This window comes from Coregonus lavaretus (assembly GCF_964263955.1).
Source record: "Coregonus lavaretus genome assembly, chromosome: 29".
NCBI classification, from domain to species: domain Eukaryota; kingdom Metazoa; phylum Chordata; class Actinopteri; order Salmoniformes; family Salmonidae; genus Coregonus; species Coregonus lavaretus.
Genome location: NC_140016.1, coordinates 33,204,153 through 33,229,288, shown reverse-complemented (window position 1 = coordinate 33,229,288; position 25,136 = coordinate 33,204,153). Strand labels below are relative to the sequence as shown.

At 44.0% G+C, this 25,136-nt stretch overlaps 1 protein-coding gene across 1 annotated transcript in view; it reads right to left on the bottom strand.

Annotated features, from left to right (window-relative positions):
* Positions 1–25,136, bottom strand: part of LOC311105078 (GPI ethanolamine phosphate transferase 2-like) — a gene marked incomplete at its 3' end in the record, with an annotated part of 137,947 nt that overhangs the window by 28,221 nt on the left and 84,590 nt on the right. The window contains exons 8-10 of the mRNA XM_084147074.1: positions 21,902–22,177; positions 13,340–13,776; positions 4,798–4,989 (exon numbers count right to left, since the gene is read on the bottom strand). Of these exons, the coding sequence (XP_084003200.1) occupies positions 4,798–4,989; positions 13,340–13,776; positions 21,902–22,177 (905 nt within the window). The remainder of the gene's footprint in view (positions 1–4,797; positions 4,990–13,339; positions 13,777–21,901; positions 22,178–25,136) is intronic.

Genomic DNA, 25,136 nt, shown 5'->3' with positions numbered 1-25,136 from the left:
AAGATTTCTGGCTCCCAGGTATCTTTTATAAAGGTAACGAGCTGAGATTAGGAGCACACTCTTAAAGGGACTGCTCCTAATCTCAGTTTGTTACCTGTATAAAAGACACCTGTCCACAGAAGCAATCAATCAATCAGATTCCAAACTCTCCACCATGGCCAAGACCAAAGAGCTCTCCAAGGATGTCAGGGACAAGATTGTAGACCTACACAAGGCTGGAATGGGCTACAAGACCATCGCCAAGCAGCTTGGTGAGAAGGTGACAACAGTTGGTGCGATTATTCGCAAATGAAAGAAAAACAAAATAACTGTCAATCTCCCTCGGCCTGGGGCTCCATGCAAGATCTCACCTCGTGGAGTTGCAATGATCATGAGAACGGTGAGGATTCAGCCCAGAACTACACGGGAGGATCTTGTCAATGATCTCAAGGCAGCTGGGACCATAGTCACCAAGAAAACAATTGGTAACACACTACGCCGTGAAGGACTGAAATCCTGCAGCGCCCGCAAGGTCCCCCTGCTCAAGAAAGCACATATACAGGCCCGTCTGAAGTTTGCCAATGAACATCTGAATGATTCAGAGGAGAACTGGGTGAAAGTGTTGTGGTCAGATGAGACCAAAATCGAGCTCTTTGGCATCAACTCAACTCGCGTGTTTGGAGGAGGAGGAATGCTGCCTATGACCCCAAGAACACCATCCCCACCGTCAAACATGGAGATGGAAACATTATGCTTTGGGGGTGTTTTTCTGCTAAGGGGACAAGACAACTTCACCGCATCAAAGGGAGGATGGACGGGGCCATGTACCATCATATCTTGGGTGAGAAACTCCTCCCTCAGCCAGGGTATTGAAAATGGGTTGTGGATGGGTATTCCAGCATGCCAATGACCCAAAACACACGGCCAAGGCAACAAAGGAGTGGCTCAAGAAGAAGCACATTAAGGTCCTGGAGTGGCCTAGCCAGTCTCCAGACCTTAATCCCATAGAAAATCTGTGGAGGGAGCTGAAGGTTCGAGTTGCCAAACGTCAGCCTCGAAACCTTAATGACTTGGAGAAGATCTGCAAAGAGGAGTGGAACAAAATCCCTCCTGAGATGTGTGCAAACCTGGTGGCCAACTACAAGAAACGTCTGACCTCAGTGATTGCCAACAAGGGTTTTGCCACCAAGTACTAAGTCATGTTTTGGAGAGGGGTCAAATACTTATTTCCCTCATTAAAATGCAAATCAATTTATAACATTTTTGACATGCGTTTTTCTGGATTTTTTTGTTGTTATTCTGTCTCTCACTGTTCAAATAAACCTACCATTAAAATTATAGACTGATCATGTCTTTGTCAGTGGGCAATCGTACAAAATCAGCAGGGGATCAAATACTTTTTTCCCTCACTGTATATCATTGAAACCTTTATAGCTACTCAGCCACTCTCTGAACACAAGGTGGTTCTCTAGCATAATGAGAAATTTAATTTTTAAATTTTTAATTAAACCTTTATTTAACTAGGCAAGTCAGTTAAGAACAAATTCTTATTTACAATGACGGCCTACACCGGCCAAACCCGGACGAAGCTGGGCCAATTGTGCGCTGCCCTATGGGACTCCCAATCACGGCCGGTTGTGATACAGCCTGGAATCGAACCAGGGGTTCTGTAGTGACGCCTCAAGCACTGGCATGCAGTGCCTTAGACCGCTGCGCCACTCGGGAGCACATTGCTCCAGTATCTCTCAATCTTTACCTTTCCTCACAGGAAGGGGAACATAAAAGATGGGATATCAAACAAAATCTCCAGAAGAATGGAAATGAATTACCGCTTGGAGCTAAGTGATGTTCGGGAGAAAATTAGTATTGCTATGACATCTCAGGGACTAGTAATGTAACTATGCAATAATGCTATTTGGAACAATGCAAGTATCCCTACATTTTTGCCAGCACTGTGTCAACTCTGGTACCTCACTTCATTTTTAAGGGACTTTTTGCTCCAGTCCCATATCTTATCGTCAGTAACAGTACACACTTGTCTTGCAGTGGCTGCTGAAGAAAATAAGATTGAGCTTTGACTACAATACACATTTTGACTACACTATTTCTCTAAAAAGTAGAATCTGGGGAGTTGTTGGTTTCAGATCCCAGGTGCAACATCCACTGCTGTAGTGCCATTGAGCAAGGCACTTAACCCAAAAACACAGGGGTGTTGAAATTCGGCTCACCCTGTGCTGCTCTCAAGATTTGACTATGTTGGGGGTGTTGGGAGTAGAACCACTAAATACACATTTCTGTTATAACAAATAAAGTATTATAGTACTATTCTATTCAGTATGGTGCTGTAACACAAACGCTTCCATGCCCTTCACAACAACTCAAGTGTGTTCAGATAACACGGAAGCCTCCCAGGGTTGCTGGGAGATGTATTTCATCACTCCTGTAATTCACATTAACTGCATTGGGCTGAGATATGATTCCACATTGCCATTTAACAAGGGGATGGATCATATCAGTGGGGCAGATAAAGGCTGGTCACAAAGACTGGGCTGTCTCGCCTGCAGACTGGAGTACTCCACCCTCCAAAGACATTCAGTACTGTATGTCACAAATTACATTTATATTGAGAGACAATCATATGTGTTGCCTGATGTAGCCCAAAATAACATTTTGATTACATTTAGGATTAGCTGAGCTAGTGAGAATGAGTTATAGTATGAGTAGCATGGCTTTCCCACTTTACTCAATGTGTGGGAACCTGCACTTTTCTTTTCTTACTTGCACTGACTTTGCTGATAACTTCTTTATTGAGGAGAAATGTATTTACTACGACTGTGATATGTGGTTGTCTCACCTAGCTATCTTAAGATGAATGCACTAACTGTAAGCCGCTCTGGATAACAGCGTCTGCTGAATGACTAAAATGTAAATGTTCAAATGTGGTACAACAAACACAGACCGGTTTTAATACTAGCCTACCGATGCTATAATTCTGTGAGGTAAAATGTTATACAGTATAAAATGACATGGGAAAACAAAAAATGAACAACAAGCAGTATGAAAAACAGCAAAATCACAAGTGATTAAAAAGTGTGTGACTATTACAAAAAAACAGGACGATTCAAAGTGCCTCTTAAACCGTCTAACAGTGACTCACGTGCCTGTTGTACACATCATTTCCCAGAATCGCTTTCCTTGTGCTGGCGCTACATGACAATTTTGCTTTTTCTAAATGACAAAAACATTCTGATAGATGACTCGGCAGCCTCTGCAGGGCCACATCAATCATGACCACTCATCAGGCCGAGTACAGGCGGCACGACAACAAAACGCGAGACAGCAGGAGACCCATAAATTCCAAGGCCCCTTTTCCCTCCGTTTTCTGTCGACTCAACATTGCTATTTTGGAGGAATTTGGTGGAACATTTCCTCACGTGCAACACATGACAGAATAGAAGAAAGGAGGGAGAAATAGAGGGTGGAATAAACGTAGGCATGCACTCAATCCCTACCTACCAGCTACTTACAGTAAAGACCATAAAATGTCACAGGTGATTCTCTATGATTTAAAAGCTAAGGACAGGAGAAGGATGATTATGTTATCATTGGGAGAGAAAAAACAACTGCATAGAGAGCTATACCAAGAACCGTTTCCTCAACAACAACAAAATTATGAAATCTCAATTAGCCAATTATTTTGCTGTCAGTCAAGCCCAATTGCCCTTTAGACTTTGGCCTACGAAGCACACAAAAAATGCAGCCTGAACTATCATAGCAAGTCAGTGTGGGAGACCCTCTTTCAGCTATGTGGGTCAGTGTGATAAGGCACAAAAGGATGAAGGGGTTTCATGCTACCAGATTAGCCTGACTGCGAGTGATCGAGCCGGGGCCGTTGCTGTTGTGGACTCAACTTAATGGAAATGCCAGGAGGTTGCCGTGGCGCCAGCATAAACAACTTCCTGTGGTGATTAATGACTGGGCGACTTGGCATGGCGGCGTTGTCAATTATACGGAGCATCGGAGTACGCCTGGTACCTGTTCAGACTGTGCAATGTACCCTTGTGAGGGGTAAGGGTGGGTAGGGGTGAGAGGTTAAGATTTTAATTAGGTGGGAGTAGAGAGGATGTCAAGGAGAGCGTGGATGCGGGGGGGGGGGGGAGACAAGGAAGTGGGGCAGGATAACTGGGCAGCAGCACCTACGTACTCATTGTGTTCTTGCAGTGGGGCTGTAGACGGGCTGCAGCTGGCTGGGTACTTAGGGTTGGTTAGCTGGCTGGTGGGCTGGTGGGCTGGAGGGAGGGAGGGAGGGAGGGAGGGAGGGAGGGATGCATTGATCCAAGTGGCAGGGTGAAGGAGCTCCACATTTGGTCATTAGAAATCAAGAGCACAGGGGTAAACAAAGTGATCGGCCTCTTTTCCTTGTTTGTCTTCCTCTGTGTATCGCTGTGTATTTTATCCCGATGTAGGCCTTAAAGATGCAGTCCGGGATCTTAAGCACTTACAAATTTGTAACATATTGTACGAATTGGAATTCCTAATTATTTTTTGGGGGGGGCAGGACGTAACGTATCATACAAAATGGATGACGTAGTTTTTGGCGACCCGTTTTGGCTCATGACCACTACTTTCAAAATTACTGTCTGAAATTTTACAAAAGCCTTCATTAACTAGTATGATGTGATCACCTATCAAATGGCTCAAGAAACACAGACAAATACAATACAGCATTTCTTCAGATTTGATGCGAAACCTCAATTACATTAAAGGGTGATTGGGAAAGAGTAATCAGTTGCCACATAATAGTCGGCAAAAACTTACTTGGACATATTTCCGCCAGAATGTTGCCACGGTAACACAACATTGCCCACAGCCGCCCGGTAGCTGTAGACACCCAGAAGGCCGAGGGCCAGGGCAATCTTGGACACCCAGGAACATCGCCGCTGGACCAGGAAGTAGATAAGAGCCAATGACAGGGCGGCCAACAAGGACAGCACCATCTTGTGTTCTGAGCTGTAGAGACAGAACAGATGAACATTTAAACCACGTTAAAACTGCACTAATTACACACTAATTAGAGTAATTAATGTGTAATTGCACAATTCATTAAACATCTGTTTTTGAACAATGTATTTGTCTTTGTTCCTGTGTACAATTGAACAAGATTGCAGTTTAGTGCTGCAATATTGCAGTTTAGGGCTGCAATATTGCAGTTTAGGTCTGCAATATTGCAGTTTAGGTCTGCAATATTGTAAGCATCAAGTTATTTCATGCAGAGCACAGCGGCGTTTTGCACCCTTTTCTTTCCATAGTAGGTTCTTTCCTTGAACTCACACCTCAGTCATACATTGTAAAATGGGAGGGGGGTACTAACTAAGAATAGCACATTTACTGTACTCAGGTCCCACTGTTCTCTACGTAGGCAGAGCTAGTGGAAACGAGAGAAAGTCCTTGGCTCAAGGTTTACACTTTCATTACAGTAATGCGGTAGATTACACACCTGCAAGTCCATTTCTTACAAGCACTCTAATAGAAGTCACTCAAGGGCAAAACATTGCGATTTTCGCCACAGTAGGTGAATTCTAGGGGGGAAAGTCTGTATGTAAAGCTGTTTTGGCAACATTTTCTTGTCTAAACGCACCCATTCAATGTTAATAGTAGGGACAGGGCAATTCATCCTAAACAAGTTGAGAATGGAAAAAAAGAGAACATCTCAGGCAAGCAATAGAGTAAGAGGGTGTGAGGTACAATAGCTTGAAGGGACTTTCTTTGTCTCTTTTCTACCACATGATCTACTCTGATGAGAAAGAACTGGACTGGTGATAGCAACTTCCCAGTAAGCATCTACTTTTTTGCTTTCATGTACCCTTCTTTGCATTCATATCACTGCAGTTGAAAGAGAGGAGACAAGGAAGAGGAGGCCACGTTCAACTTTTTAGATGCAGCCCAGGTACGCCAGAAGAACAGTATAGCCCTGGTATCGGGGCAGGGGGTTGGGTCAGGTAAGGGGAACAGGTGGACACCTTGGGGGAACATGAAGTAGGAACGATGCCCGAGCTCATTATCCAGTGTACCCACACCGCGTAGAGCAGGGAAATATGGGAAAAGTGGGCAGCGCCAGACAGGATAAAGGCCAGCTAATGACGGCAGGAAGGAAATTCTAATTCCACAATACGCTGACCCTGGTGCCCCCAGCGCAAGGCATTCATCTTGTTACTTGTGGCACCGCGAGAATGCTAATGGAACAGAAAAACCTTGGGTTCAACAATGAGAACAGCGAGTTCACTGACGGTTCCTCAAACTTTCTGCCAGATGGAATGTTTTTTGTACATCTCTCCGAGAATCCGAGTGTACGATGCTTCATGGATAACAATCTGATTCAGGCTCGGATTCGGAGGCTATTAACCCTTGTTATCTTGGCCCTAAAATCTGCCTTGAGCTTTTTTCACTGAAGAACCAGCTTCCCTCTGAAGCTAGGACAGCAGAGTCCCTGCCCATCTTCCGAAAACATCTAAAACCCTACCCTTTCAAAGAGTATCTTAAGATGAATGCACTAACTGTGGATAAAAGCGTCTGCTAAATGACTAAAATGTAAATGTAAGAATTACAGGGAAGTCAGAGAGATGCTTTCAACATACAATGGAAAGGAACAGACTAATGCTACCTGCAGAGACAGCCAAAGATATTACTCATTTCTTTTAGCTCCTACGGGAGTTAATCCACTTTTATTTATAACCTTGCTGTGAGGAAAGTAGCCACTATTATGGTGCTATAGAGACACAGGCTCTAATGGATAACACTCAATGCACTTTCTCTTGGTCTATACAATCAATGTTATTTCATTCATTAGCCTAGATCCTTTGCCAAGGGTACAGTACTGTAGGTTCTCCGAGTTTTCTGTATATTCAGAATCTCACCCACTTTTTAGAGGCAGACTACTGAATGTCAGCATTTTATTGAAACATGGTAACACTTTAGGCCATGCGTACAATGCATTATAATATGGTCAAGACTTGTCATGAGCATGTAATGTTTGAGCACTTTATGCCTTCCTTAGTATAATCTCTGAGTCTTTATTTTTTTGTTGTATTTTTTTCTCCCCAATTTCGTGGTATCCAATTGGTAGTTACAGTCTTGTCCCATCGCTGCAACTCCCGTACGGACACGGGAGAGGCGAAGGTCAAGAGCCGTGCGTCCTCCGAAACACAACCCAACCGAGCCGCACTGCTTCTTGACACAATGCCCGCTTAACCAATGTGTCGGAGGAAACACCGTACACCTGGCGACCGTGTCAGCGTGCACTGCGCCTGGCCCGCCACAGGAGTCACTAGTGCGCGATGGGACAAGAACATCCCTGCCGGCCAAACCCTCCCCTAACCTGGACGACGCTGGGCCAATCTGCGACAGAGCCTGGACTCGAACCAGGATCTCTAGTGGTACAGCTAGCACTGCGATGCAGTGCCTTAGACCATAATCTCTGAGTCTTTATAAGCCATTTTGAGTCTGCTGAAAGCAATAGGAGCTTTGAGGTAGATTGGGTTTCACATTTGTCCATATATTGCAGAGTGTACTTTACCTAGGCAAGAAGAATTACATATTGCAAGTTTGCTGGCCAGTTGGAACTTCACTAGTTGTAGCTTTTTAAGACTTAACCTCTGAGTGCTCTAACTGTTACGATGCTGCAAAATTGTTAAAGTAGCAAATCATAAAATTATACTATGTAAAGAGTCATTCCAGGATAGACCGTATACTTCAAATGAACTTTTCCAAGGTGTTTACGACAAAGTGAAATCATCCTGTGGGAAAAATCTCTTTATTTAGGCTTCCTTTCTCTCGCATCCAACCGAGCAACCGAGCCTCGATTCACTGTGCTGGCCAGAGCACAGATCTAATGGGGTGGAATGGGCCCTGGTTTAGACTGGGAGACAAGCCCGGACTAGCCATCTGTCTGTGTGGCGGTTCTGCAGCCTTGAGGGAGCTCTCCAAGGAAGAATAATGACTGAGTGTATACAATACATAGGCAGACAATGAAGCATGTTGACCCGATTCGTGAGGGAATGAGTAAGGTACAGCTAAGCAAACCAGGAGAAAGACCTGATTGGAAAACCAGCATGTGAAAGTTTCAAGTTTCAATGTCACAAGTACAGTGAAATGCCTTTCTTGCTAACTCAAAACCCAACAATGCAATAATCAATGACAATGTAATACTAACAAAAAAAACACGAGAAATAAGAAGAACACAATAAGTAAGTAAGTAAGCATACTAAACTCAGCAAAAAAAGAAACGTCCTCTCTCTGTCAACTATGTTTATTTTCAGCAAACTTAACATGTGTAAATATTTGTATGAACATAACAAGTTTCAACAACTGAGAAATAAACTGAACAAGTTCCACAGACAAGTGACTAACAGAAATTGAATAATGTGTCCCTGAACAAAGGGGGGGGGGGGGGGGTCAAATCAAACGTAACAGTCAGTATCTGGTGTGGCCACCAGCTGCATTAAGTACTGCAGTGCATCTCCTCCTCATGGACTGCACCAGATTTGTCAGTTCTTGCTGTGAGATTTTACCCCACTCTTCCACCAAGGCACCTGCAAGTTCCCGGACATTTCTGGGGGGAATGGTCCTAGCCCTCACCCTCCGATCCAACAGGTCCCAGACATGCTCAATGGGATTGAGATCCGGGCTCTTCGCTGGCCACGGCAGAAAACGGACATTCCTGTCTTGCAGGAAATCACGTACAGAACGAGCAGTATGGCTGGTGGCATTGTCATGCTGGAGGGTCATGTCAGGATGAGCCTACAGGAAGGGTACCACATGAGGGAGGAGGATATCTTCCCTGTAACCCACAGCGTTGAGATTGCCTGCAATGACAACAAGCTCAGTCCGATGATGCTGTGACACACCGCCCCAGACCATGACGGACCCTCAACCTCCAAATCGATCCCGCTCCAGAGTACAGGCCTCGGTGTAACGCTCATTCCGTCTACGTTAAACGCGAATCCAACCATCACCCCTGATGAGACAAAACTGCGACTCGTCAGTGAAGAGCACTTTTTGCCAGTCCTGTCTGGTCCAGCGACGGTGGGTTTGTGCCCATAGGCGACGTTGTTGCCGGTGATGTCTGGTGAGGACCTGCCTTACAACAGGCCTACAAGCCCTCAGTCCAGCCTCTCTCAGCCTATTGCGGACAGTCTGAGCACTGATGGAGGGATTGTGCGTTCCTGGTGTAACTCGGACAGTTGTTGTTGCCATCCTGTACCTGTCCCACAGGTGTGATGTTCGGATGTAGCGATCCTGTGCAGGTGTTGTTACAAGTGGCCTGCCACTGCGAGTAGCGCTGTCTTAGGCATCTCATAGTACGGACATTGCAATTTATTGCCCTGGCCACATCTGCAGTCCTCATGCCTCCTTGCAGCATGCCTAAGGCACGTTCACACAGATGAGCAGGGACCCTGGGCATCTTTCTTTTGGTGTTTTTCAGTCAGTAGAAAGGCCTCTTTAGTGTCCTAAGTTTTCATAACTGTGACCTTAATTGCCTACCGTCTGTAAGCTGTTAGTGTCTTAATGACCGTTCCACAGGTGCATGTTCATTAATTGTTTATGGTTCATTGAACAAGCATGGGAAACAGTGTTTAAACCCTTTACAATGAAGATCTGTGAAGTTATTTGGATTTCTACTAATTATCTTAGAAAGACCGGGTCCTGAAAAAGGGACGTTTCTTTTTTTGCTGAGTTTATATACAGGGTCAGTTCCAATACCATATTTACAATGTGCAAGGATACTGGAGTGATGGAGGTAGATATGTATAGGGGTAAGGTGACTAGCCAACAGGATATAAGATTTAAAAAAGAGTAGCAGCAGCTTGTATGTGAGTGGGTGTGCGTGTGTGTAGTCAGTATAAATGTATGTGCATATTATGTGTGAGTGAGCAGATGATGGAGTGAGTGTGTGTGTGAGTGTGTAGGGCCCTGTGATTGTGCGTAGAGACAAAAATAAAAATACAAATACAAATAAAAGGTCAATAAGGATACAAGGTTTACTCAGATAGTCCGTGTAGCTATTTATCAGTCTTATTGCTTGGGGATAGAAGCTGTTCAAGAGCCTGTTGGTGCCAGACTTGATGCAGCGGTACCGCTTGCTGTGCGGAAACAGAGAGAATAGTCTATGGCTTGTGTGGTTGGAGTCTTTAATAATTTTCCGGGCCTTCCTAACACCGCCTGATATATACTGAACAAAAATATAAACGCAACATGCAACAATGTCTAAGATTTTACTAAATTACAGTTAATATAAGGAAATCAGTAAATTGAAATGAATAAATTAGGCCCTAATCAATGGATTTCACATGACTGGGTAGGGGTGCAACATGGGCCTTGGAGGGCATAGGCCCACCCACTTGGCAGCTACGCCCATCCACTGGGGAGCCAGGCCCAGCCAATCAGAATGAGTTTTTCCCCACAAAAGGGCTTTATTACAGACAGAAATACTCCTCAGCACCCCTCCCACCCCCCTTCAGACAATCCCACAGGTGAAGAAGCCGGATGTGGAGGTCCTGTGCTGGTGTGGTTACACGTGGTCTGTGGTTGTAAGGCTGGTTGGATGTACTGCCAAATTCTCTAAAACAACGTTGGAGGCAGCTTATGGTAGAAAAATTAACATTAAATTCTCTGGCAACAGCTCTGGTGGACATTCCTGCAGTCAGCATGCCAATTGTACACTCCCTCAAACCTTGAAACATCTGTGGCATTGTGTTGTGTGACAAAACGGCACATTTTAAAGTGCCATTTCATTGTCCCCAGCACAAGGTGCACCTGTGTAATGATCATGCTGTTTAATCAGCTTCTTGATATGCTACACCTGTCAGGTGGATGGATTATCTTGGCAAAGGAGAAATGCTCACTAACAGGGACGTCAACACATTTGTGCACACAATTTTTGAGAAATACGCTTTTTGTGCGTATGGAACATTTCTGGGATTTTGTATTTCAGCTCATGAAACATGGGACCAACACTTTACATGTTGCGTTTATATTTTTGTTCAGTGTAGATGTCCTGGATGGCAAGGAGCTCGGCCCCAGTGATGTACTGGGCTGTACGCACCACCCTCTGTAGCGCCATGTGATCGAGGGCGGTGCTATTGCCATACCAGACATTGATGCAGCAAGTCAAAATGCTCTCAATGGTACAGCTGCAGAACCTTTTGAGGATTTGAGGGCCCATGCCAAACCTTTTCCAACCTCCTGAGGGGGAAGCGGGGCTGTCGCGCCTTCTTCACAACTGTGTGCTTGTGTTTGGACCATTTTAAGTCTTTAGTGATTTGGACACAGAGGAACTTAAAGATCTCGACCTGCTCCACTGCAGCCCCATCGATGTGGATAGGGGCGTGCTCGCTCTCCCGTTTCCTGTAGTCCACGATCAGCTCCTTGGTCTTACTGACGTTGAGGGAGAGGTTGTTGTTCTGGCACCACACTGTCAGGTTACTGACCTCCTCCATATAGGCTGACTCATCGTCGCCAGTGATCAGGCCTACCACTGTTGTGTCGTCAGCAAATTTGATGATGGTCTTGTAGTCGTGCTTGGCTACGCAGTCGTTGGTAAACAGGGAGTAGAGGAGGGGACGAAGCACACACCCCTGTGGGGCCCCTGTGTTGAGGGTTAGCGTGGTGGAGGTGATGTTGCCTACCCTCACCACCTCGGGTCGGCCCGTCAGGAAGTCCAGGATCCAGCTGCAGAGGAAGGTGTTCAGACCCAGAGTCCTAAGTTTGGTGACGATGGTGTTGAACGCTGAGCTGTAGTCAATGAACAGCATTCTCACATAGGTATTCTTCTTATCTAGGTGGGTGAGGGTAGTGTGAAGAGCAATTAAGTTTGCGTCATCTTGGATCTCTTGGGGCAGTATGCAAATTGGAGTGGGTCTAGGGTGTCTGGGATGGTGGAGTTAATGTGTTCCATAACCAGCCTCTCAAAACACTTAATGATTACAGAAGTGAGTGCTACAGGGCGGTAGTCATTGTGGCATGAAGCCTTAGAGTTCTTGGGGACTGGAATGATGGTGATCATCTTAAAACATGAGGGAAGTACAGACTGGGACAAGGAGAGGTTGAAAATTACCCTGAATATGCCTGCCAGCTGTTCTACCCATGATCTGAGAACTCTCTTGCTGGTGTTGACCTGATTAAAGACCTTTCTCACGTCGGCCACGGAGAGCGAGATCACCCAATCCTCTGGGTCGGTGACAGCCCTCACACCCGGCACGATGTTGTTGTTTTCAAAGCTTGCATAAAATGCATTGAGTTCGTCTGGTAGAGAGGCATCGTTTGGGCAGATCACGGCTGGGTCTTCCTTTGTATTCCATAATGGACTGTAGCCCCTGCCACATGCGGCGGATCCTGTATAATAAACATTGTCCTTTTGCTCGTTTGATGACTCTGCGGAGGACATAGCGGGACTTCTTGTACTTTTTGTACTACCATAGCTCTAACAGGAAGGAGGGAAAATCATAATAATAATAATAATATGCCATTTAGCAGACGCTTTTATCCAAAGTGACTTACAGTCATGCGTGCATATTTTTTTTTGTGTATGGGTGGTCCCGGGGATCGAACCCACTACCTTGGCGTTACAAGCGCCGTGCTCTACCAGTTGAGCTACAGAGGACCAGTCAATAGGTTTCAATAGTCATGTTGGAAACGAGGATGAGCTCAGGAGCTGAAGTCACTCGGGCGGGCTAAGACCTGAGACCACGCGGGTTGAGACCTATGGAACAGTATTACCACGAGCTATATGTATTCCTTTTATACAACATAGTCATAACCGACTGGGAAGACAACCTTAGTACTGCCTGTGAGTCAGCCCTCTAGAACTGTATTCCCCTACATGGGTCCTTCACAAGCTAATGAGGCACTCCTGTGAAACACTCAGTAGTAGAGTTGCACTTCAGTAACGATGCATCGTGAAAACCATTGAAAGCTGGAAACCAGTCCCAAATCTGAGTGTATGATGGGGGTATGAATAAAAGATGGCTGAACTGTTATACTCAAGCGGTAGACTTGTTCTACTGTTTCTCAATGAAAGCGCTGCCGATGGCCTTACAAAGCAGCGGGGTGCAAAATGTTTGAAGTTGGAATGAATTGGTCAATGCATCAAATAGTGGATCTGAACTGGCAAAAAGCAAACTAACAAAAACCCTGATATTATCCTAAAGGCGATTTCAAATGAAGACAATTTAATATATTCAACTACCACTATATGTTAGTGTATGGCGTTCCACTTATGCCAACATTTATCCAGAGTGAAGTAACACACAACACAACAATACATAGCAAGCATTCCGGTCTATTCAAACCTCAGCACACCCACCTGTTGAGCCAGTGTCCCAGGTCAGGCAGATGAACCCACTGCACCCCGGTCTGGTTGAGCGAGCGCAGCAGACGACAACACACCAGGGTAAGCAGCGGGGTCGCCAGGGCCAGCCACCTCTCTGAACCCGCGCCTGTCACCCTAAAATCAGTCAATGCTGAGGCGACCACATCCCCCTCTTTGGAGGGGAGGAGGTAGTCTTCTTCCTCCGAGCACCCGACTACCCCAATGTTGGCACGGCGCTCCCGGAAGTACTTGCGACAGACGTCCTGGAAGACGACCAGGCAGAGCGTGTTGAGCAGGAAGTACCAGACCTGGTGCTCCTCCTCCACGAAGCTGCTGGCCGACAGGCTAAGGGTGTGGCCAGCTGTGCCCGCCAGGAGAAGAACGTCAAGTTCCGACAGCGACCACCCACCGCCGCCGACACGGGATGGAGACTAGGGGAGAAGGAGAGAGGAATGGAGGACAGGAGATAAGGCCTCTACTGGAATATAAACACAACTAATTATACATAAACACATTGGCCAAACACAGCATAGAGTTGACTTCACATCAAAGCAATACAATTAATACAGAGTAACCCAAACTTACCAAAAAAATCAAGATAAAGGCTGCAATTAAAATTACAGCCAATACATGTTCTAGTTGTAAAACCTATATAGAGTAAAACAAGTGAATGGAGATTGAGAGATGAGAAAAAGGTCCTTTTAACACAGTAACATATCAGGGAGCACAGATGACCCAACCTAGAAAGAGAAGGCTTTTTGATGCCATCCCCAAAATCCTGACCTAAGCTGTTAGAAAGCAAAATGACAACAACAAAGAGATAGTCTATTTCTATTCTAGGACTATGCGTGTGTGTGAGTGTGCCACTGTGTGTTTGGGTGTTTTCGCCCCACACTGAGTTGTAAAGTACTCCCCCTGGTCCTGTGAACTGCGGCTTGTTGTTGACTCAGTACTCAGGGGGAGCCTGACAGAGTGAGTAAGTGGACTACTCTGATCCCACTAAGTTAACACACGGTCATTGGGGACAGCAGCTAAAACATAAAGGGACAGAGTGTGTGTACTGTGGTTCAGGGATTCTGGGCCAACATCTTAATAATGTAAAAAGGAACACTCAAATCTATTGACTGACTATTGAAATCTATTGACTGACTTTTTAAATATATTGACTGTCTATTGACTGACTATTGAAATATATTGACTGACTATTGAAATGTAATGACAGTCTATTGACTGTCTATTGACTGACTATTGAAATATATTGACTGACTATTGAAATATATTGACTGTCTGTATTCTAGTATTCATTTTCCATTTCTCACACTCCCTCGAAATGGTATGAGTAAAGGAAACATTATAAAATGAATTATTAAACAAACAAAAGAAGGTGCAGTGATCACTTTCCATGAACACAGCTGTGTGCAGGACGGGGGGGTGGCGAATGACGGCCCCCCGCAGCGTCACGGTAACACGCTGCTCCACAGGGAGCGGCTCGTCCTCGCCAAGCGCCGCTCATCCATTAGTGGGAGGGACGCACCACACCGCAAGCTCAGCAGAGGGGACAACGGAATATGTAAGCAGAGCTCTGTTTGTGTAAACAAAGTCGGGGGAAAAAAGTCCCTCTCTTTGTCTATCTCTCCATTCTTCGTCATCCCTCTTTCCCTCTGTTGCTTTAAGGTCCCTGAGCTGAGGGACTGAGGGTACTTGAATTGCAACAGCATTTGCCTGGAATGGTCTCACATCTGCCAATTTATCAGATTTGTCGGGGTTGGCCGGGATTTAATGTACTGTCTGCTTATGGCTATCCAAAAGAAGTGGCAAAACCTGGCTATATACAGTCAGGAACAAAATTTGAATCAAATCACATTTTATTGGTCACATGCGCCAAATACAACAGGTGTAGACTTTACTGCTAAATGCTTACTAAAGAGCCCATTCCCAACAATGGAGAATTAAAAAGTAAGACAAATATTTGCTAAATAAAGGAAATAGTCACACAATAAAATAACAATAATGAGGCTATATACAAAGAGTACCAGTACCGAGACAATGTGCAGGAGTATGAGGTAGTTGAGGTAATTGAGGTAATACAGTATGTACATGTAGGTAGGGGTAAAAGTGACAAGGCAATCAGTATAGATAATACACAGAGTAGCAGCAGCGTGTGTGAAGAGTGTCAAAGACTGTGAAAGTGTGTCTATGTGTGAGTGTGTGGTGTCAATGTGCACGTGTGTGTGTTTTGTGTGAGCGTATGTAGTGTGTGTTACAGTGGCTTGCGAAAGTATTCACCCCCCTTGGCATTTTTCCTATTTTGTTGCCTTACAACCTGGAATTAAAATAGATTTTGGGGGGGTTTGTATCATTTGATTTACACAACATGCCTACCACTTTGAAGATGGAAAAAACATTTTCTTGTGAAACAAACAAGAAATAAGACAAAAAAACTGAAAACAATACTTTGTAGAGCCACCTTTTGCAGCAATTACAGCTGCAAGTCTCTTGGGGTATGTCGCTATAAGCTTGGCACATCTAGCCACTGGGATTTTTTTGCCCATTCTTCAAGGCAAAACTGCCCCAGCTCCTTCAACTTGGATTGGTTCCGCTGGTGTACAGCAATCTTTAAGTCATACCATAGATTCTCAATTGGAGTGAGGTATGGGCTTGACTAGGCCATTCCAAGACATTTAAATGTTTCCCCTTAAACCACTCGAGTGTTGCTTTAGCAGTATGCTTTGGGTCATTGTCCTGCTGGAAGGTGAACCTCAGTCCCAGTCTCAAATCTCTGGAAGACTGAAACAGGATTCCCTCAAGAATTTCCCTGTATTTAGCGCCACCCATCATTCCTTCAATTCTGACCAGTTTCCCAGTCCCTGCCAATGAAAAACATCCCCACAGCATGGTGTGGTGTTCTCGGGGAGATGAGAGGTGTTGGGTTTGCGCCAGACATAGTGTTTTCCTTGATGGCCAAAAAGCTACATTTTAGTCTCACCTGACCAGAGTACCTTCTTTCATATGTTTGTGGAGTCTCCCACATGCCTTTTGGCGACCACACCAAACATGTTTGCTTATTTTTTTCTTGAAGCAATGGCTTTTTTCTGGCCACTCTTCTGTAAAGCCCAGCTCTGTGGAGTATACAGCTTAAAGTGGTCCTATGGACAGATACTCCAATCTCCCCAGTGGAGCTTTGCAGCTCCTTCAGGGTTATCTTTGGTCTCTTTGTTGCCTCTCTGATTAATGCCGTCCTTGCCTGGTCCGTGAGTTGTGGTGGGCGGCCCTCTCTTGGCAGGTTTGTTGTGGTGCCATATTATTTCCATTTTTTAATAATGGATTTAATGGTGCTCCGTGGGATGTTTAAAGTTTCGGATATTTTTTTATAACCCAACCCTGATATGTACTTCTCCACAACTTTGTCCCTGACCTGTTTGGAGAGATCTTTGGTCTTCATGGTGTCGCTTGCTTGGTGGTGCCCCTTGCTTAGTGGTGTTGCAGACTCTGGGGCCTTTCAGAACAGGTGTATATATACTGAGATCATGTGGCACTTAGATTGCACACAGGTGGACTTTATTTAACAAATTATGTGACTTCTGAAGGTAACTGGTTGCAACAGATCTTATTTAGGGGCTTCATAGCAAAGGGGGTGAATACATATGCACGCACCACTTTTCCGTTATTTAGTTTTTATAATTTTTTGAAACAAGTAATTTTTTCATTCCACTTCACCAATTTGGACAATTTTGTGTATGTCCATGACATGAAATCCAAATAAAAATCCATTTAAATTACAGGTTGTAATGCAACAAAATAGGAAAAAATGCCAAGGGGGATGAATACTTTCGCAAGGTACTGTATGTGTGTTGGCGTATCAGTGTAATATGTGTGAGTGTGTGGGTAGTCTAGTGAGTGTGCATAGAGCCAGTGCAAAAAATAGAAACAAAATAATTATTATAATAAAAGGGGGTCAATGTAAATAGTCCAGGTAGCCATTTAATTAACTGTTCAGCAGTCTTATGGCTTGGGCATAGAAGCTGTTCAGGAGCCTTTGCCGTGCGGTAGCAGAGAGAACAGTCTATGATTTGGGTGGCTGGAGTCTTTTTAGGGCCTTCCTCTGACATCACCTGGTATAGAGGTCCTGGATGGCAGGGAGTTCGGCCCCAGTGATGTACTGGGTCGTACTCACTACCCTCTGTACCACCTTGCGATTGGATGCCGAGCAGTTGCCATACCAAGCGGTGATGTAGCCAGTCAAGATGCTCTCATTGGTGCAGCTGTAGAACCTATTTTTTCTGTAGTCTACGATAAGCTCCTTTGCCTTGCCCACGTTGAGGGAGAGGTTGTTGTCCAGTTACCATACGGCCAGGTCTTTGACCTCCTTCCTATAGGGTGTGTCATCGTCGTCGGTGATCAGGCCTACCAACGTTTGTCGTAGGCAAACTTAATGATGGTGTTGGAGTCGTGCACGGCCACGCAGTTGTGGGTGAACAGCGAGTATAGGAGGGGACTAAGCACGCACCCCTGAGGGGCCCCCGTGTTGAGGGTTAGGGTGGTGGATGTGTTGTTGCCTACCCTCACCACCTGGGGGCCGGCCCTTCAGGAAGTCCAGGATCCAGTTGCAGAGGGATGTGTTCAGTCCCAGGGTCGTTAGCTTAGTGATGAGCTTGGAGGGCACTATGGTGCTGAACGCTGAGCTTTAGTCAATGAACAACATTCTCATGTAGGTGTTCCTTTTGTCCATGTGGGAAAGGGCAGTGTGGAGTGCAATAGAGATTGCGTCATCTGTGGATCTGTTGGGGCGGTATGCTAATTGGAGTGGTTCCAGGGTGTTTGGGACGATGGTGTTGATGTGAGCCATGACCAGCCTTTCAAAGCACTTCATGGCTACAGATGTGAGTGCTACGGGGTAATAGTCATTTAGACATTTTTAAACATTACTGGCACTCGTGTTTTTAATATCTCTCAATACCTCACCTTGCGAGGATAATAAAGAGTATTTTTCTAAATTGTTTTATGACATTGGAGAACACATTGGGAGGGATCTTGGACCGTTCCTCCATACAGAATCTTTCCAGATCCTTGATACCCAATTGTCTGTGCTTATGGACTGCCCTCTTCAATTCAAACAACAGGTTTTCAATGGGGTTAAATTCTGGAGACTTAGATGGCCATTGCATCGTTATAATGATTTTTGCCCAAAACTAGCTCAATATCTAAGCGTCAGATAAGAACGAGACTACAGCGTCCATAAAGTGACCGTTAGACTTGCCACCTTTTGGACTGAATAAGTTTGTAGGGACCGTTTTGATCAAATTAATAATTTATCGCTCTCATGTGCTCATTTCTGTCCATTAAAAAACAACGATGTGCTACCTTTTTTTAGCATTTCTGACAATGCTAACATCTTTTTAGCCGAAGCTCAGAGTTCTAACACCAGGTCGGCTGCTCGGCAACAACACAGCTGCTTGAACCAGGTTGCCAGTCATAAAAAGTGTATGCGAACAAACCTAGGCTAGCTATATGGTGGTATTCAAGCTGAGGTTGATCAATAAATATTTTGATTAGCTAGGTAGCTAGATAACGTTAGGTTGATTGTCCAAAGTCCAGAAGCTAGCCTCTGTAGCTAGCTAATGCCAGTCAGCTGAAAGATAGCTATCTAACAAACAGCCAAAGGTAGCTAGCTAGCCAATGAATGTGGTTTTGTTTTGATTAGCTAGGTAGCTTTAAGTAATGTTATACCAGTCAGATGAGAGCTAACGTTGGCTAGGTAGCTAACCAACAAGCAAGTAAAGCTAGCTATATTTTGCCATGTAAGTTTTTTCATATAAGGCTGAAGTCATCATGTGTAAACTGCTGACCTAGAGACTTGTGTGTAATCAGAGCACAAACAAATGTGCACGAATAAGATAGCGAACGTCCTTGGCTGCTATGCTAGCTAGTTAACATTAGCTAGGTAACGTTAGCCAACGTACGACTGTAACGTTAGCTGACGCGTATGACCAGTTCATGCACCACAATTTACCATACATTCTTCCACAAAACATTGCTAGCTAGCTAAATAGGTTAAAAGCAGGATCAACACCAACGCCAAACACACTGCTAGCTAGCTACCTTACAATGCATGCAATGGGCATTGCAAAACTAGCTAGGTATGCAACTCCATAGACCAAGCTATGATAAGACAAGGTAGACAAATTTCAAACAAGACAAACCACTGCAGTTAGCTACGCTACATTTTCTAGACTAAGAAAAACCAAGACTACAACTTAAACCATAGCCGAGAAAACAAATTGCTTTGTTAAGAAAGTATTCAGACCCCTTGACTTTTTCCACATTTTGTTACGTTCCAGCCTTACTCTAAAATGGATTAAATAAAAACATTTCCTCAGCAATCTACACACAATACTCCATAACGACAAAGCGAAAACAGGTTTGTAGAATTTACTTGCAAATGTATTAAAAATGAAAAACAGAAATACCTTATTTACATAAGTATTCAGACCCATTGCTAGGAGACTCGAAATTGAGCTCAGGTGCATCCTGTTTCCTGATCATCCTTGAGATGTTTCTACAACTTGGATTGGAGACCACCTGTGGTAAATTCAATTGATTGGACGTGATTTGGAAAGGCACACACATATCTATATAAGGTTCCACAGTTGACAGTGCATGTCAGAGCAAAAACCAAGCCATGAGGTCGAAGGAATTGTCCGTAGAGCTCCGAGACAGGATTGTGTCGAGGCACAGATCTGGGGAAGGGTACCAAAACATTTCTGCAGCATTGAAGGTCGCCTAGAACACAGTGGCCTCCATCATTCGTAAATGGAATAAGTTTGGAACCGCCAAGACTCTTCCTAGAGATGACCGCCCGGCCAAACTGAGCAATCGGGGGAGAAGGGCCTTGGTCAGGAGGTGACCAAGATCCCGATGGTCACTCTGACAGAGCTCTAGAGTTCCTCTGTGGAGATGGGAGAACCTTCCAGAAGGACAACCATCTCTGCAGCACTCCACCAATCAGGCCTTTATGGTAGAGTGGTCAGACGGAAGTCACTCCTCAGCTTGGAGTTTGGCAAAAGGCACCTAAAGGACCATGAGAAACAAGATTCTCTGGTCTGATGAAACCAAGATTGAACTATTTGGCCTTAATGCCAAGTGTCACGTCTGGTGGAAACCTGGCACCATCCCTACGGTGAAGCATGGTGGTGGCAGAATCATGCTGTGGGGATGTTTTTCAGCGGCAAGGACTGGGAGACTAGTCAGGATCGAGGCAAAGATGAACGGAGCAAAGTACAGAGAGATTCATGATGAAAACCTGCTCCAGAGTGCTCAGGACCTCAGACTGGGGCAAAGGTTCACCTTCCAACAGGACAACAATCCTACGCACACAGCCAAGACAACGCAGGAGTGGCTTCGGGACAAGTCTCTGAATGTCCTTGAGTGGCCCAGACAGAGCCCAGACTTGAACCCGATCTAACATCTCTGGAGAGACCTGAAAATAGCTGTGCAGCGTCGCTCCCCATACAACCTGAGAGATTTTGAGAGGATCTGTAGAGAAGAATGGGAGAAACTCCCCAAATGCAGGTGTGCCAAGCTTGTAGCATCATACCCAAGAAGACCTGAGGCTGTAATCGCTGCCAAAGGTGCTTCAACAAAGTACTGAGTAAAGGGTCTGAATACTTATGTAAATGTATATTTCCGTTTTAAATTTGTAATACATTTGCTACAATTGATAAAAACCTGTTTTTGCTTTGTAATTATAGGGTATTGTGTGTAGATTGATGAGGGGAAAAACTATTTAATCAATTTTAGAACAAGGCTTTAACGTAACCAAATGTTGAAAAAGTCAAGGGGTCTGAATACTTTCCGAATGCACTGTATCTACCCTAATGATTGAAAATATGTTTTTTCTCTCTGTCTTTCTCTCCACTCTTCTCCTCTGTGTCAGCACTTTCTGTTAGTTCCCAGAAGAGAGAGAGAGAAGAGGACACTTTTTCAAACATAATTAAGAAAGCTTGGTGACACTGGTGACTTAGATGTAGAAAAAACAGGTTTGTTTTTAAAACTTTTTCTGCCTTTATCTGGAAAGGGTCAATTCATTTTCATTATTCACCTCTCTTTATGTTGCATGCTTGAGGTGCCATTTTGAATCAATACAAACATATTTGGTCCAATGGCTTTATTAGTATGACTTGCAGGGACAGAAATAAGTAATTACAAAGAAAGGACAGCGTAATTTCAAAGACCTTTTGTCTCAAACGGTGTGTTTTTGTCAACATCCAATGCAATTATTTAACCTGTCTGCTCAATATATATAATGTCGATGGCAGGGAATAGGCTACTGTGGTTAGAGAGGGTCAGAGAAGAAAATGCACTAGCCTAATTCTTAAAGTAATAGTTCTCTCCAAAGTCAAAGTGTCAAAAGTTTTCATGGTCTAAAAACTACCATTAATTACTAGGTTGTTTCTAATACACACAAGGAAAACAGCAGAGCGTAAAGTATGACCAGTCTTTAGAAGACAACGTACTGCTAATGTCTCAGTTGCGAGGGTTCTGTGTCGATGTACTCACCTTCCCAGGGGGCTTTGCTCCCCTCCTGGATGCCATGGATACCAGAATGCAGAGCAGGGCTGAGGAGAGGGCCACTGCCCCGAACACCAGACCCCAGGAGAGGCTGCAGAAGTAGCAGTCGCTCTCGGCCGACGTGCACACCAGTATGTGCACGGAGGAGAGGAGCAGGCACAGCAGGTAGAAGGGCAGCGAAAGCAGTGCAGAGGACACAGGGAGATCCACCTCTGAGGCGCCGCTCAGCGCCTCGGGCATGGCCAGCAGCAGGAGGAGAAGGAGCTGGAGAGAGAAAGTGGAATGCACAAACTCAGTCCAGTCTAGGATGTAAGCAAAAACAGGCTCACATATGCACACACATACTGCAAAAACACCGGACAGACCAAGCTCACCTTTATAGCTACAAGTCTTTGCAACTGTTGTATGAGCTCAATGAGTCATACAGTAAAGGAAACAGCAGATAGAGAGAGATGGATGGATAGACGGGCAAACTATGAGGTAACATTGGAGTCAAGGGTCCCGACATAGAGTACAGACTTTGTCAAACTGTGGTTGATGTGGCTTGGATTGAGTCAAAGCAAAAGCATAATTTCCCCATCTTTGCATTTTGATTTTGGCCTGACTAAAGTCTTTCAACTGGAACCTTTGAAGCAAGTGTTCCATGTCCTTTGATACGTAGTTCCCTTTCTCTTCCCCTCTCTACAGACTAAATCTATCAGGGACGGTGCACTGGAGAGATGACTAGTTGCCTTGTCCTTGAGTATCGACTGTGACAAACTGCTGACAAGTCCAACTTTTTATTTTGTAAACAGCATATTTTCTCTCTCTCCGCTTCTTTCTTCCTGATAGAAGGCAGTCGCCTCTCGAGGGACACTTCTTAGTTTCTATTCAGAGCTTGGGATATTTTTGTCAACTTTTCCAACTGCTCCCAATAATGCTCGCTGGGGAGTCTATACAGAGCGTTCTATGTCGTGCTGGAATTAGCATTTTATTTTTGATAAGAAATAAATAACTTGATGGGAAATGATCTTAAAGCGCGAGCATGACAACAAACCCAGTGAACTCAATGGAAACTGAACAGAAATTTGAGTACAAATTGGAATAAATGCTTAGCATTTTTATAGGTTAAACCTTTGTTGTTCATATCTTATTTGTTGTTCATACAGTATTTACTGTTGCTAAGCAAATTCTAAAAGTGGATACAATCTTCTATACCCAGGAGGTTACAACATACAGTATATTCTATAAAAACAATTAATAAAAACGTCTCACAGATCTACCAATGATCCAAAACGGCCCAACGTTAAGTCAAACCCGTACACAAATAACTGAAGTGAGCATACGTCAACACGCTCTGTCATTTTGTTATGATTATTGTTTTCCCCTCTTACTGCCAAATGACCTGTTTGCATATGAAAGCCTCTTCTCCAAGATGAAACATATTCAAATGAACGTTAGTTCATGAGAACACAGCAGATTTATATTTGTTAATTTGTTTCGAAGTGAACGCATGGGAATTGCCCCATACAATGTCGTTCACATGGAAGATTCGTACAAGCCCAGTAAAGTTGTAAAGTTGTATTGTTACTGCGAGCCCCTTCGCCCCCAGAAAAAGTTTACTTGGAGAAATGCTTGCTCAACAAAGAGCAGTATAAAGATGTTTTGACTTTTAAAGCATCGCTACACCATTTAACTTGCTACCGATGCACCAAATCTGGAACCAACATGACCCATAAGACAGCTAAATAGTTAGTTAAATAGTGAACCAAATAGCTACCCAGACTCTCTGCATTGACCCTTTTTGCACTAACTTATTTTGACTTATCACATATGCTGCTGCTACTGTTTATTATCTATCCTGTTGCCTAGTCACTTTATTTATAGTAATGTACATATCTACCTCAATTACCTCGTACCCCTGCACATAGAATAGGTACTGGTACACTGTGTATATAGCCAAGTTATCATTACTCATTGTGTATTTATTATGACTTTTATTATTACGTGTTTTACTTTTCTATTATTTCTCTATTTTATTTATCTCTGTATTGTTGGGAAGGGCCCATAGGTAAACATTTCACTGTTAGTCTACACCTGTTGTTTACGAAGCATGTGACGAAAAACATTTTATTTTATTATATTTTAACTTGATAATTAAACAATATAGCACGCACGCGCACACACACCTCACTTCATTAGAGACCTGTTCAAGTGTTTTGTAGCAGCAACGTTGAAAATGTAGCTATTATGAAGATCAAGGCATCATCAAAAGTCAGCATCAAAAGTTAACATCACAGCCAGAGGAAACAGAATTATCCAATCAGAACTCTGGGGAAGTTCTGTTTCAACTGTATAATTCTTCTCACACTAGCTCAAGGTCATTTAGTAAAGTTAAGCCTTATATCAACATTAAAACTGTTCATGAATATTGCTTGTGTTCTATGAATATGCCTAGATTTTGGTTCTCTTCAGCAGCAGAATTGGCATCTTAAAATGCAAACATTTGGATATGGCTTCTTTGTGATATGTACCACATCACAATAGTTTACAATGCAAAGTGCTTATTTAGGCTAATACCATTAAATATATAAACCATCAGCAATATCCCACCATGGCCACACACATACCATGCCACTAGCATGCATATATACTGTACATAACAGTTTTGGTATAATGTATAAAAGTGCTCATCATCATCATGATCAGCATGTAGTGGCAGCTGCCACATGACTCAGGTATGCTGAATTATCTGTGTTGCTCTCAACAACCCCCATTCTGTCAAATCTTTGGGAAGCAGAGGTGCTGTTGTGATAACATCCTGTACGTCTGATATCTGATTGGAAGTTAACTTTTAGTCTGCTATTGGTCAACAACTCAGATTTTGAATACAAACAGGTCATACGGTTATTAAATGGTCTTAGATGAATTGTCTCTCTCTCTTTTGTTCATACCCTACTTTGGTGAGGTACCTACACTGCCTCTCTCTAGCTCCTCCCCATGGACCTTTTGGGGCACAGTCTTTAAGACCTTGACTTACATTTACATTTACAACACTCTCTCTCTCCCTCTCTGATCATGCCTAGAATAATGCCAGTAATGCCTTGTAATGCCAGTAATGCCTTGAAACGTATGGTTTTGCCTTGTATGTGAATTGATTCAGTTTGCAATTTTATTAAATCTACTAGCATTGATAATTCAATTCTCAGACATTTCTTGATAGTCTATACCTGTAATTCAACAA